Source organism: Hippocampus guttulatus, chromosome 20 (assembly GCF_054856545.1).
Source record: "Hippocampus guttulatus isolate MCC_2025c chromosome 20, RoL_Hgut_1.0, whole genome shotgun sequence".
NCBI classification, from domain to species: Eukaryota; Metazoa; Chordata; class Actinopteri; order Syngnathiformes; family Syngnathidae; genus Hippocampus; species Hippocampus guttulatus.
The window spans coordinates 9,802,849-9,814,098 of NC_141280.1; the positions used below are offsets into that span (position 1 = coordinate 9,802,849).

The 11,250-nt window shown below is 42.3% G+C and overlaps 1 protein-coding gene across 2 annotated transcripts; it reads right to left on the reverse strand.

Annotated features, from left to right (window-relative positions):
* Positions 1–10,171: 10,171 nt before the first annotated feature.
* On the reverse strand, positions 10,172–11,198 carry lnc.lemp (lncRNA encoded micropeptide). Of its 2 annotated transcripts, none has more exons than XM_086100173.1 (2): positions 10,959–11,198; positions 10,172–10,366 (listed from the first exon to the last, which is right to left on the reverse strand). In XM_086100173.1, the coding sequence occupies exon 1, from the start codon at positions 11,134–11,136 to the stop codon at positions 10,966–10,968; it is 171 nt and encodes a 56-aa protein (XP_085956299.1). In that variant the 5' UTR covers positions 11,137–11,198; the 3' UTR covers positions 10,172–10,366; positions 10,959–10,965. The 2 variants fall into 2 exon arrangements, with proteins under 2 accessions (XP_085956299.1, XP_085956298.1); XM_086100172.1 differs by having other exon boundaries at positions 10,927–11,190.
* Positions 11,199–11,250: the final 52 nt, after the last annotated feature.

Consider the following 11,250-nt stretch of genomic DNA (forward strand, 5'->3'; position numbering starts at 1 on the left):
TTCAGCACATTAAATTGGTTAATGCGTTTAAAAAATAAACAAAAGACAAGAGGACAGTTAGGGGGGGGGATCAACCATATTTGGACACGCAAAGTTTCCGCCTCTTGCAGTTATGTTGCTGGATATAGATGGGTCCATCCATCCATTTTCTATACTGCTTTTATGACACATTTGATTTTGCCATCGCGTCAGTCAGATCATTCCAGATGATTCCATGAATCAATGAAAAAAAAATGCAGTATTCAAATTCAAGCGCCTACCTCCCCCCCAAGCAATAATTCAAGAAATGATGAATGCGCGGCAAGTGAGGTGTAATGTTCTCCCCGCAGGCGCTTTGTTTGCCTAATTAATTTGGCCCAGTCATATCACGGAGAGCCACTTTGCTCTGCTCCTTTTCCTTCCACTACTTTAGCGCAGGTCCGCTGGCTCTTCCTTCTGCTGCTTTCCTTCAGCGTCAAGGCAGAGGAATGTACACAATGATAAACCAGTTTGCTGGCTTTGGCCCCGCCTCTAATTGGGTTTTATTTTCAGCGTCGGGGGCAAGCGTAAGCTCGGGTTTGATTGCGGCAGGTTGTCATTGCCATTTCAAAGGAGAGGAAACGGGTCAGCTTTGCTTGTGTCAACGAAAGGAAAATGTGGCACAGTCTTCATCAGGCTGTTAAGTTTGGATCTAATCTAACTGCAACATGTATTTGTTCCATATTTTGATGCATTTTTATGCTTAGAAAACATTTATGTCTGAAATTTGGGGGGGGGGGGGGGGGCTTGGAACCGATTAGGGCATTTACGTGGAAAATGCGTCTCGACTTACAAAATTTAGCTAGTTAAGACTTTTCTTCCAGAACCAATTAATTTCGTAAGTAGAGGTACCACTCTACTTCCATTGAAAACACGCAAAAAAAAGTGCAGATGATGCTGGCACCTCCTATATCTTCAACTTCAGGGAAATACAGCGCAACCTGCGAGGAGGCAGCGCATGTGTTTCCCACAGGAAATAAAAGGCAATAAAATATGATGCTTGAAAGTCAACTTTGAAAAAAAGAAAAAAAAACTGAAGAAATAGTGAACCCTTCACTGAAATTGTGTGTTTTGGCATTTTTGGGGCATGTTTATACTACATTTAGTCAAACTGTGACATACTGATCATTGTTTCTTCTCCAAAGCTGCAGCATGAGGAAAGTCATCATATAGTAAGCAATCTTTCATGGCACGTTTGGAGGATATCGTATGCGGAACATCTGCTGCCCCTCAATGTGTCTTTTTGATGCTTGCTTATAGCCAAAAGACGTCGCTTCTCATCTCTTTGTCATGTGTCTGTGTGTGTGCGCGCGTGTCCACTTGTATGTGCGGCGGCGGGAGAACACGGGAGATGAAAGTTGGAGGAAACGAAGCCCCGAGATGAAAGGAGACCGATAAAAGGCAAGTGAGGATGTTGTTTTTCTCGTGCATTGTTGGAGAGGTCCAGCAACAGAAAGGCAGAAGCCCTCTTGGATGCTTTGTGGGCCAAATAAATTGACATTTTATGGCCTTTCCCTTACTCCCCCAAGGGTTTTTCTCAAATTCAGCCCTTGGTAGGCATGCCTATCATTTGTCAACCCACGAAAAAAAGTCTCAAGAAGCCATGCCCAAAATGATGGAGAGATCTACCCTATTTTCCGCACTATAAGCCGCACCTTCCATGAATGGCCTATTTTAAAACTGTTTTCATAGATAGGGTGCATTGCATTATAAGGCGCATACAATAGAAGCTACAACAGTGGCTGCGGTTGCATTATGCATCCACTAGATGGAGCCACGCTAAAGTGAATATAATACAATACAGCTTTATTTCTATCGAGCCTTCACAAGCGCTTTACAGAACATTTAAAATACTACATCTAATAAATCGGAATATTGATCCGTATGTAGCATGAAGCACGACACAAAGTCCTTAAAAAATACAGAGTTGATTCCTCGGCAACCTGTGACAACTGGTCACAAAGACAGACATGAAACATTTGAACACAAAATGGCATTACAATACAATAAATGAAAGACAAAAGTCATGCGGAGAATTGATTCAACAAAAAGGCACACAACCCTTGTGGGCTCACATCGACAAGGGGCTAAATATCCTTCGAGGTCTTGCTTGTCTCCTTCTTTCTTCGTTGAGTCAGTAGTTAACGATGCTTTTGGTATGATCTTCATTTCATCATGGCTGCGCAGAGCTCACAAAGTAGTTGTCTGAGTGTGTGTTGGCGAATCACTTGAATGTCAATTAGTGTCGGGCAGAACCCTTTTAGGTTACAATTAGTTCATGCTAATAATCACCACTAGATGGCATAGTAACACTAACAGCGAAACAACTCAATGGAGAATATAAAGAGACTGTAACACCATATTTAAGGCCCATACGCAATTGCATATATGCTTATATCTTATTTTTTGTATTTTTATATTGCATTCTGTACTGTGTACAGTTCATTTTTGTGTTAAAAAATTATTTTGTGCATTTGTTTTCTACTTTTTCTACTTTCTTCCCTCCAAACTTTGCTGCTGTAAATTGCGATTTTTTTCATTCACAATACAATAAAGGTTTTCCTATATTACCTTATAGGGCGCACTGTCGGCTTTGGGGAAAATTGAGTGCTTTTAGGTGGGCCTTATAGTCGCGTTTTCTATTTCCTGGTGCCCCTCAGACAAGATTGAGACCCTGAAACAAGTTTCATTCAGCAACGTGAATTTTGGTAGACATGTCAATCACGAGTAGACCCACAAAATCTCAAGAATCCGTGCCCAAGAAAACCAGGGAAGTCTGCCGTGAACTTTCAGAAACAAACTTGTCCTCAGTCATATGCCCGATCGCCCGCAAATTTAAAGCACATAGACGAGACAGATGGGCCCCCACTAAATTCTGAAACATTTCGTTTTCATCATCGGCGTGTGGCCAGTGCCTGCCAGCCAAATTTGACGAGCGGTCATAAAAGGCAAAACTGTAATAATTCAGCTCCACAAGGCCAGAGCTTGCCCACCCGTGATGAAGGTCAACCCTTCCCTCCCATTTCTTGCGGCTTTTACAATCAACTTGCCGCACTTGAAGTAACTCTGGAAAGAAGTCTGTTTTCTCCACCGCATTACCTTTGGGACCGAAATGCTCCAAATTTCTCCTGAAAGCAGGCTGCTCACCCTCGGCAGTCAGTGTGTAGCCTGAAAGTAAATGACTGTAATAACATTAAGCACGCTGGCAATTACAATGAGAACAAACAACATTTCTTTATTAGAGTATCTCTCATAATGTCGGTCCACGCAGCGCCGCAAAATTGCCACAGAAATAATTAATGTCACTCTCGCTTGGGCTCACGCGAGACTAATTTGCCTCCTGTGTTAAGGGTCAATTTTGTCTGAATCCTTTTTGGCTTTGCTTTTTTTTTTTCATGGTGTGCGGTCGGGAAGCTGTGGGGTAGCTCCCGGCACGTATCTTAGCGAAGACACCGGCATGGATCAATAAAATATCGTGCTCTGATTTTCCGGACTTAACGGAGCCTCTGTAGTGTGTGTGCAGGATGAGGAAATACGGGCCTGACAGACATGCACATAAATGTTCGAACATGGCACAGACAAACGTGATCTATTTAACAGCCAAGACGGCGTTCTTTCACCTCAGCAGTTATCATGTGCAGTTAGCTATGCCCACGACCTGAAAATGAATCTTTTCCTTCGCTCACGTGGCCTCTGTAGAGTGCCTCGTTGTCTGCCGTGGGTTCTTGCAAGAAAGGCAGAAGAGCAATTCAGAGCGCTTTGTCGTCGGCCGTCGTTGTGCACACCCTGCAGAGGAAGTGAAAAAGCAGGTGGACTGGCATGGCCACTTTAGAGCGCCTCATTGTTGGCCTAGAGTGCACGCATATCACAGACAGAAGGTGGAAGACTGAAGAAAAAGTAAAGTGCAATTGGGAAGGGCAAATAAACAGCTTGTAGCAAGCAGACTGAGGATCTTATTTTGAGAACGGTGAGAGTGAGAACAGGCCATAAGGAATACTTTGTGAAAGCATGTTTGAATATCCACTTTTTTTAAATGCCTTTTTGTATCTCTTTCTCTGAGGTCATGTGTGCAGACATAATGAAGATGCAAGGTGAGACAAGTTAAAGCCATCAATTCATTTTGCATTTCAAAAGGGAGGAGAACGATGCAACAATATGCAAAAATAACCCCCCCCCCCAAAAAAAATCTCATTTCCACTCGATCCACCTGAATTACAATAACACGCTTATTATTATTCCAATGTGGGATTTATACACTTCAGCACTTTCCACAATGAGCTGAATTTCCCGTGTGCACACCAAGTAAGTGTGTGAGTGTGTGTACGGGGGCGTGTTTATGAGGCGAGGCACATACGCATTAAAAGGTTAATTCCCGGCGCCCGCGGTGATGATTCATCTTGCGACATAATGCTAACTTCTTCAAAAACAGAGTAATTGGCAAATTTGCAAAAGTGCGCGACACTGACATCTGCAAAATATTAACGACACGCTGCCAAAGTGAAGCAAAATTACACATGGCATATCCGTGTTGAAAACCGTATCGCAGTTGCAGAGCCAACTGTAATTTATTCCCGTGGTACCGTAAAGAAACGGACTAGACTGATGAAAGAGGCCAGTAGATTAATATTAAAAATGTCGTCTCATTCCACCCTTTTTTAAACCTTATTTTCTTAAATAGTGTAGGTTTTCTCATTTTACAAAATGAAATGTTTTAATCAAATAATTTAAATTTCATCCAGTGGTTTTATTCTCATATAATTGCTCAAGTTTTCTTGTAAAAAACGACTTTCTTCTTCATAACTGTAAACATCAACTAACTAGTAAACTAGCTCGCCAGCAAGCTAATGTATTAGCCAACGAGCTAACGACGCAACCCACCAAATTCTGAAAAAAAAAAACATTAACAAATTCACAAACCTTAAAAGCAACCTGTGAGCTAATCAACCAAAAAAATAGCAAATGAGCTCACAAACAAAATTGCTAACCAGGCAACCTACTAAAACAAACTACTGCACATTATCACTTGGCAAATGAGCTAACAGGCGAGCTAACTAAGCAACTCGCCAACAGCAAAAAATATTGTGGCTTTTCCAACTATTGAAAGAAAACCACTGCGATGTGACCTTCCCCTAACGTGCTATGTTAGCCGACTAAGCTAATAAGAAACCAACAATGGCTGACAACACCCGCTCACCATTTAAAAGTTGCGCACTTTTATAGAAAGAAAAATTGAAATGTTCGAAAATTTTTACACCGAATTTCAGTGTAAAAAGCGACATGTAATTAAGTGGAAAAACGACAGCCACAAACATGAGTTGGCGTGTTTAGCCGTGTTGCTGGCTGTGGCTTTTGGCAAGTGTAATGTCAGCACCCGTCCTAAAAGGTACAATTGTAAAAAAAAGTCACGTGCCACTTTTTCCTGTTAGGCCTAAATAGCTGCGTTTAAAAAAAAAAAAAAAAAAAAACAGTGGTGAAAGCTTTTACCAGCTGAAGGACGCAAAAAAAACAGGCACACAGTTCCTTCAGTGTCCACATTGTCCGGAATAGACGTACGAGCGTAAACAGGAGAGAGCTTTGGCGAGCGTGCGAGCGGCGGCTTTTAGCGCTCCGCATATAGCTGGATGTCACTTGTTTGCTTTAATGTGCTGCTTTTATCCACAACATCTTGAGTGCTTCCATTCAGCCGGGATGATGACGCCGGCAGGGATGCCCAACTTTGACCTCTATGGCGCTCGCTGGGAGCACTCTGTCCATTACCTTTCATGCAGCTCGCTTTCTGTCCACCTTGCTGTCCGTCACATGCCTTTGTCGACCGGCGCAGCCGCATAAACTCACATTTGTTTATCAGTTGCGAAGCATCGCGTGCAGCTGCCTTTTTCTCTCGGGCTGTTGCGCCTTATGAACTCTGCCTAGTAACAGGCGGCCACACTAAACCGTGTCACACGTGAGGAAAAAAATCCACTTGATTAAAAAATAAAAATAAATGATGAAAGGTGTGTCCGCGCGTGTCCTTTTATGACAACGCATTTTCCTAACTCACCTTTCATGCACCCTGTAACATGATAAGATGTCCACTGTAGTAACCGCTTTACCTGAAACGGTTAAGTAATCTTTTGTTGTTGCGCTGTTTTTTTTCTTTTTGCAGCACGACAACAAAAATAAAAGTAACACGAGAGCCAATCAAGAACAGTTGGGCTTAGTCTGATTAGTTGAATTAGGAGCATCTGATGGATGGAGTGATGGCGGTCAGCATCATCATCCTCGTCCCCTCTGAAAGTTGCGCACAGCTTGTTGCTAGATAAACATAGACTTGGCACACACACACACATTTTTGACACACACATTTTTGGCACACACCCGCACACCCTCGAGTGCAGCAGCAGGCAGCCATGGCGTTGATGACAGTGGTGGCCCAGCATGAACCAAGGCAAGATTACAAGAGTCTTTCCAGAATGGAAAGCAAACGCACTTCAGCCGCCTCCCGTGACTTTCACACTCTTTAATTCTCCCGAAGATGCCTTTGCGGTCTCTTTTTCTTCTTTTATTTCCTACACCGAATTTCAAGAGTAGGCTATGCCATGTCAGTGTCATGATTCGGTTTAGGGACCAACAGGTGGCACTGTAGGGCTCCCCCGGCAGCTGCACACCTGTTGGTCATAGGTAATTAGGGCCTTAAAAGGACTCCCAGCCCGAACACTCAGTGTTGGGTCATTGTTGCTTCTTGCTACTGTCATGTGTGTTGCTGTTTGCTAGTGATGGGTCCATGAGGCCCCATGAGGCGTGTCGACACAATGACACACTGTGTTGATACTGTACTGATACTGTGTCGCTGACCACTGCCACCTGCTGGACCTTCAAAATCCCTGCAGCCAACCCACTTGACAGACTGAACAAACTGATTTGATGATGACGTGTATACAATGCACTACCTCACTCTACCCACAATAGCCACAAGCGCCATTGTTTATGCTGTTTATATTGTTTATATTGTCTATACTGTTCAGATTACATGTCTTTTTTATACAGTATAGCTGCTATCCTTTCTTAGCTGTGTGTGTTTAATGCACAGCATGTTTGCATGCATGTATGCACTGAGAATTGAGAGGAAGAAATTTCATCTATGTTGCATGTCATACATCAAGCATATTTGACAGTAAAGATGACATTGACCCTTGACAATATCATTCACATCCATGCATTCATATTGTATCATTCCATGTGTTTCAATAATGTGAAAATCATGTGAATGAGGATGCTTGTGGGCCTTGTCTTCACAAATTTTGATTTAGAAAAATAAGATGCTCCAGTGTTTTAAATTTCATTCTGTTGCGTTTAATGCATGCTATTTCCCCTGTTGTGGAGAACACACACACACAATGGAATAAGACATGTCAAAAATCCGAGAGGCACTTGGAGAGACAAGGAGATTTTATTAAATACCTTATTCTCCAAAAGGAGATCAAAATGGCTCTACACGGCGGACAATTTCTATTTGTCCGGAAGCTGCTCCATAATATGCACGTACTGTAGCAACGTCACACGAGTGAAGCGCGTCTCAGCAGTCGATACTCTGCTGCTCTCTGCTGTGAGCGCGAGCACGTACTTGCGGCGCCGACCCAACCCACGCCACATATTAAGCTTTGAACTACGACAACAGCTAAACTAGCCTAGCCGATGTAATGAAGGTCAGCAGACAAGGTTTACGTTTTATGTGACTTTTAATAGCAACGTGGCAGAGTCATCAAACATGCGGTGTGCTCACTCGCAGTCACTTTCTGGAACTCCCCCTTATAGGCGGGACCTCTCAATCAACTGGAGTATGACGTACAGTACAAACGTTCATAAAGCACTTCTCATATAATAATAGCCTATTATATGACAGCCGACATGACGCTCGAAGTCAGACGGACACATTTTTTTCTGATAATCAGTGTGTTTTCCGTATTGCCCAAACATATATTTTTATTCGAGCGAGGGTGAGGTCTGGCTTGTTTCGGCAATCGGCATCGTGTCGCCAGACGCACTTCCTTAGGATACACTGTGCGGGCTTTTGCTGCGTCAACGCCCCCTGCGCTGAGTCGACGCCCCCTGGACTAAGTGGCGCAGCTTGGACTGTGCCAAGCAGCCGATGCAGTCTAAACTGCGCCGGTGCAGTTCTCGTGTCAATCACGTGACGTAATGAAGCAGCACATGCACCGACACGTGGTTTGCTCTGTGAGCCCGGCGCATGCGTTAACGCATCAGTGTCGCTGGACCCATCACTTCTGTTTGCTCTTAGTTTCTGTCATGTTTAGTTCATTGTTATGTTTTAGCTTTAGTCATGGTTTTTGTTTGATACTTTGTGTGTTTGGGATTTAGTTTTCTTTGTTTTAAATACAATTCTTCAAATACACCCTCCTGCCTGCTTTTTGGGGTCCACCACCCCCTCGCTACGTGACAGTCAGGAGCATTTGACACACATTTTGGTGTGTAGATGTGTCACACACATGCTCAAAATCGATGGATATATATATATATATATATATATATATTCATTCATTCATTTTCTGATCTCACAAGGGTTGCGGAGGGTGCTGGAGCCTATCCCAGCTGTCTTCGGGCAGTAGGCGGGGAACACCCTTAACCAGTTGCCAGCCAATCGTATCATGTTTCAGTTTGTGACCAACAGGTGGCACTGAAATGTAAATTTACTTTTCTGAGAATGTTTAGGCCAGCAGAGAAGGCCTTGCTGGCCCTGACGGAATGCCACTGGATATATATATCTATATAGATATAAATATATATATGTATATATATATATATATATATATAGAGAGAGAGAGAGAGAGAGATCTATAGATCGCCATACTATACTATGTCGTTTTTTTCGGCTCAAAAACGCCTTACTATATACTGAGGCGTTTTTAGTCGAATACTAAAAATGCCTTTCTATACATGGTCGTTTTTTTGCGTCTAAAAATGCCTTTCTATACATGGTCGTTTTTTGCGATTAAAAATGCCTTACTATACATGGTCGTTTTCATGGGGCTAAAAAGTCTTTACTATACATGGTCGTTTTTTTGCGGCTAAAAACGGCTTCCTATAAATGGTCGTTTTTTTGGGCTAAAAAGTCTTTACTATACATGGTTGTTTTTTTGCGGCAAAAAACGCCTTCCTATACATGGTCGTTTTTTTGCGGCTAAAAATGTTTTACTATACATGGTCGTTTTTTTGCGGCTAAAAATGCCTTACTATAAATGGTCGTTTTCGTGGGGCTAAAAAGTCTTTACTATACATGGTTGTTTTTTTGGGGCTAAAAACGCCTGATTATACATGGTCGTTTTTTGCGGCAAAAAACGCCTTCCTATACATGGTCGTTTTCATGGGGCTAAAAAGTCTTTACTATACATGGTCGTTTTTTTGCGGCTAAAAACGGCTTCCTATAAATGGTCGTTTTTTTGGGCTAAAAAGTCTTTACTATACATGGTCGTTTTTTGCGGCAAAAAACGCCTTCCTATACATGGTCGTTTTTTTGCGGCTAAAAATGTTTTACTATACATGGTCGTTTTTTTGCGGCTAAAAATGCCTTACTATAAATGGTCGTTTTCGTGGGGCTAAAAAGTCTTTACTATACATGGTTGTTTTTTTGGGGCTAAAAACGCCTGATTATTCATGGTCGTTTTTTTGCGGCTAAAACGCCTTCCTATACATGGTCGTTTTTTTGCGGCTAAAAATGTTTTACTATACATGGTCGTTTTTTTGCGGCTAAAAATGCCTTACTATACATGGTCGTTTTTTTGCGGCTAAAAATGCCTTTCTATAAATGGTCGTTTTCATGGGGCTAAAAAGTCTTTACTATACATGGTCGTTTTATTGCAGCTAAAAATGTCTTACTATACATGGTCGTTCTTTTGCGGCTAAAAATGCCTTACTATACATGGTCGTTTTTTTGCGGCTAAAAATGCCTTTCTATAAATGGTCGTTTTCATGGGGCTAAAAAGTCTTTACTATACATGGTCGTTTTATTGCAGCTAAAAATGTCTTACTATACATGGTCGTTCTTTTGCGGCTAAAAATGCCTTACTATACATGGTAACTTACTATACATGGCAAAAAAGGAATGTGTAATATTTACACATCCCTCAGCATTGTTATTCATATTAATTGCTGTGAATCTTGGAAAACACATTTCATTTATTTCACCAACAAAAATGAGACAAGATACATTCGTGTTCTGCATGTTTTGCAGTTTGGACACTAGTCAAGAATCCAGGATTGACAGACGGACATTCCTGTTTTTCTTCCTCGTCCGGTGGCCAACGTAGAAAATCTGGCAGCCATCCTCTGAGAGCAGCGCACGGTCTTACACCTGAAAAATAATGTGGATCTTCACTTGATCTGCATGGGCAAATTCATGCCCCTCATACAGTTGAAGGTACTTTGGGGTGTAAAATTCCTAGTCATTAACATGGGACAACATTCGAGACACGATCAAAATGAGATAATCATAATTTTTCCTGTAAATGACACTTGAATATTCTGGGAAAAAAAATTAAATGATGAATGGGAGGGTGAAATGCTCTCTTCGTGTGATTTGTGTGTGTGTGTCCAACGACCAAGACCGCGTTTGTATACTCGTAAAATGTGATTGAAATGTTAAATAACAAAATACATGACAGACAAAAATAAAATGACCCAGCAGAGCACAGACTGACCCTTAAAATTCATCACTCTGGTGGATCATTAATTTAAATATAGGAAGACGGGAACACATTTTACAAGGTGTCATTCAATATTCGGCCAGCGGAGGGCAGTATTGACTTTACAAAGATAACTTTCGACAGATTCCTTCACGTAATGCAAGATCAATAAGAAGCATATCGTCTCTCTTAAGGTTTCTACTTATTCTTTTCAAGCGGGCTTGTGTACCGAGTATTGTGCCCGGTTCCTTGATGACGAACCCGTGGTTCAGGCCAAGTCGATTTTCTTCTGCGTCTCACTCAGTTTGTCTTGCAGCCTCTTCTTCCGCCAGTCCAGAAACTTCCTCCGCATTCTGTTGGCCTGCCAGCCGGCTGCAAAACCCGCCAGGAAGGACACGACGACAGCCACCTGCACTGACCTCTCCGAAAAGTCGGCCATAATGCCCGCGCCACGGCTTGCCAGCCGCGCGATACCAGAAATGAAACCCTTGGCACAGGTCTCGCGATAACTCAGCAACGCAAGGCTGAAGTATCACGTAATTGTGTGTGTGTG

Excerpts from the sequence above, each read along its gene's own strand:
- lnc.lemp (XM_086100173.1), bottom strand. The coding sequence starts at position 11,136 with ATGGCCGACTTTTCGGAGAGGTCAGTGCAGGTGGCTGTCGTCGTGTCC.